The sequence below is a fragment of the Schistocerca cancellata genome, chromosome 5 (genome assembly GCF_023864275.1).
Source record: "Schistocerca cancellata isolate TAMUIC-IGC-003103 chromosome 5, iqSchCanc2.1, whole genome shotgun sequence".
Lineage (NCBI taxonomy): Eukaryota > Metazoa > Arthropoda > Insecta > Orthoptera > Acrididae > Schistocerca > Schistocerca cancellata.
Genome location: NC_064630.1, coordinates 194,882,562 through 194,886,317, shown reverse-complemented (window position 1 = coordinate 194,886,317; position 3,756 = coordinate 194,882,562). Strand labels below are relative to the sequence as shown.

Below are 3,756 nucleotides of genomic sequence, written 5' to 3'. Positions count from 1 at the left end.
TAAATTGAATTTTTTATTCCTTAATTATAATGTACATAGTGTATGAACCACAATAAGTACAAAAATAGCCGAAGAATATTTATACATGCTGATATAATGGCTGTCCTCAAAATATGACACTGGGATCTAATAGTATCGGATAGCATACTAAACTGTATTCAAGTCTTAACTATTTATTTCTTGTGAAATGGTACAAAACACTTCACACACAGTGTTACATGGCATTTAACACAATATGTTTTTGGTTTCCCGTTGCATTTAGCTCGTAACTCATCTTCTTTGCGTGCTTCTTTTGTCAATCATATGACCAATTCCATCAAACCTGATGTCCGGAATCACTCTCAACTGACTTGATGGGTATTCCATTGGATGCCCAATATTCGGTCCTCCAGTGCCCAATTTTGGGTATGTAACTGTAACAGCAAGTCTGAAATCCAGTAAATCCAGTGCATTTTTCCCATGTACTAGTCTGTAGAAGAGCCAGGCATTTACAAGAGCCATTTCCAGCACACGTGTAAATATGACTCTGTACCATTTTTTCCCTCAAATTACCATCGCATATTTTCCAACTAACCAGTCATGGTGGTCAACACCTCCCATGTATGCGTTATACGACTTCAAAACGGCAGGTTGTTGCACTTGTGTCTTCTTACTTGCTTGTCTACTGTACCGCGTAGCTGCTCCCAAAGGTTCAACTTTGTCAAACTTTGTACCAATTGTAACGCATCTGTTGTCATGCCATCGAACAAATAAGACTTCACCATTCCTCATTCTCTGGTAGTCATAGTTTCCTCGAACTGTCTTTTTCAGTTCGTTGCTGCTCAGTAGTGGACAGTCACCAACTCGATTCCCTCTGACAGTCCCAGTTGCTCGAAAACCCAAATTTCTCAGATGAATCAGAAGATCTCTACTAGTGAAGAAATTGTCAAAGTACACACAATGATTCTCGGGATTTTCAATGCAGTCCAGCATATTTAGGACTTCTCTTGATCCCAATAGTAGGTCATCCCTTGCAGTATCTTCTGGATCCTTTCCACAGTATAAATCAAATTTGAAACAGTAGCCACTTGCTCCACAGAGAGACCACAACTTATAGCCAAATCTACTAGACTTGCCTCGGATAAACTGTTTCAGCCCACTTCGTCCATAGTATTTGACTATCAATTTGTCAATTGACAAATTTTCCTCAAATATTCCAAATTTTTGAAAAGATTCATTTATCATTTTCATTTTCAAGAGGGGTCTAATTTTGAATCCGCGATTGTGTTTGTTTTCATTGGCTAAGTCATTATCTTGAAAATGAAGCAGTGTTTTCAACTTCTGATATTTATTCCTTGACATAGCTGTCTTTATAATTGGTATGCCATCTTCATCTTCAGACCAGTGTAGCTTCTCAACAGGGAGCTTATGGTAGCCAGCAAAAAGAAGAAATCCGACAAAGACCTTCACTTCTTCAACTGTGAGGATAAAATCCTGCATATTCTTCATATTTACTGCACATCTCACAGTTTCTTTCACTATAAACTCGTATATGTTTTCGTTCATCAGTTATTCAAAAATCTCCTTCGGAGTCAAGGAAGAAAGTTGTTCCTTCAATTCATTTCTCTTTGTGCTGATGTCATGCTCAACAGTTTGAGACAGCATTGTATAAACTGGAGGTGTCTTTTTCCAATTGCTTTTCTCATCAGTAAGACGTCTCTTCTTCGCTTTACTTCTGGAAACTTGGGAAGGACATGGCAGTGAAGTTTTACATACAGTTTCTTCGTTATTCTCTGATGCAACAAAATGTAATTCAATAGCCCCTGGCACATCTGAGACTTCCACAGTTCCAGTAACATCGTCTGGACCTTCTTCTTCGTCGGTCGTACAGTCTACTTCAGGAGGACATACGGTGATATCAATATGGTCCTGATCATCTGACATCGCATTATAGAATGCGTCACTGTTTATTATTTCTTCTGTTTCTTTGTCAGTGAGATATCTATCTCATCTGAAGGCCATTATAATTTATATAAAATGAAATGAAATACAATGTAATAAAATAAAGTGAAATGAAAGAACAATACATTAGCACAAACTACAGAAAAGGGAATGTGTAAATACCTCTGTCCTTCTGGAACTGTATTATGTACTAATGGGTAACCAAAACCTGGTGAAATTACCGCATTCTAAAAAGAAAATACATCAGCAGTAGCAGAGTTTCATATTCAAACGTGCAGCAATACAAATAACTGATATGATAACACCAAGTCCCAGTGTCCTATTTTGAGTACACCAAATTTTATAACAATGGAAAACAATGAATATAACTGCAATTGAGCTAACAATGCAAGTAATTTAAAAGACACATTGTTGACTATAAATAATCACAAAAAGATCTTTGCCACATATTCCAAATATTACTAAACTGTCAATAAAGTAAATACCTGTAATAACAAAAAGTGTGCCTTAGTATTCAATAATCAATTAATGGTAAGATTTATTGCTTTTAGTTTCCTGTAAGCAGACATTTGTTATAAAAAGCATCAACAAATGACGTAGAACAGTAATAGTTGCAAATTAATAATTTATTGTGTCATTATAAGCAAATATGTGCTCTGTCCTCAAAATAGGACACTGGTACTTAATGGGTTAAAAGCAACTACATCCAGTGGCTGGGATGACATCTCAGCCAAATTTCTGAAAGAATGCAGTAATGAGTTAATAAAGCCACTGCAACATTTAATAAACAGCTCTTTCAGACAGGGGTCATTTCCTGACTTGTTATAAGTCACTGAAATAAGACCAGTGCATAAAAAGGGAAAAACTACTGATGTACAAAATTATAGGCCTATTTCATTGACATCAGAACTTAGTAAGTTGCTGGAAAGGCTATTTCTTGATCAAATGGTGGAAAGGCTATTTCTTGATCAAATGGAATCATTTTTCTCTAGTACAATATATTAAAAAGTTCTCAACACGGTTTCAGGAAGGGCAAGTCTACCATAACAGCCATAGCTACATTTATTCAAGCAGTAATGGAAAGGCTATTTCTTGATCAAATGGAATCATTTTTCTCTAAGTACAATATATTAAAAAGTTCTCAACACGGTTTCAGGAAGGGCAAGTCTACAATAACAGCCATAGCTACATTTATTCAATGATGGAAACAAAGTTATTGGCACCTTTCTAGACCTATCTAAGGCTTTTGATACTGTAAATCACTCCATTCTTCTACATAAGTTAGAAACTTATGGGGTCAGAGGAGTGGCATTAGATTTGTTAAGATCGTACCTTGCTGACAGGAGACAATGTGTTAAATTGTATCGTATAACCGGGGGACTTATACAAACAGTAACATCATCTTATAAAATTCTTAACTGTGGAGCCCCTCAGGGAAGTATTATTGGGCCTTTTCTGTTCACTGTGTACATCAACGATATAGTAATTCCAAAAAATGCAGATTTTGTGAATTATGCCGACGACACCTCCTTCATAAGCTGAGGCCCTTCAAAACACCTAGCAGTGCAATATAATATGAAGAACCTCAGCACAGAATATATGACTAAAAATAAATTGGCATTAAATAAAGAAAAAGACAATTCTAATGGAGTTTATGCTAAATTACAAATCAAGACAAGTGGATACTGAGCCAGAGTTATCAATTGAAACAATTGATAAACATAAATTCCTGGGTATTATAGTTGATGAACATCTTGCATGGAAGGAGCACATCAGCTACATGTGTAAAAAAATCTCGTGTAATACCTACCTGCT

The 3,756-nt window shown here is 36.0% G+C and overlaps 1 protein-coding gene across 1 annotated transcript; it reads right to left on the bottom strand.

The window, feature by feature from the left end:
• Positions 1 to 543: 543 nt before the first annotated feature.
• On the bottom strand, positions 544 to 1,545 carry LOC126188439 (piggyBac transposable element-derived protein 3-like). The gene has a single exon (XM_049930044.1). It carries the CDS (start codon positions 1,543 to 1,545, stop codon positions 544 to 546), a length of 1,002 nt encoding a protein of 333 aa, XP_049786001.1.
• Positions 1,546 to 3,756: the final 2,211 nt, after the last annotated feature.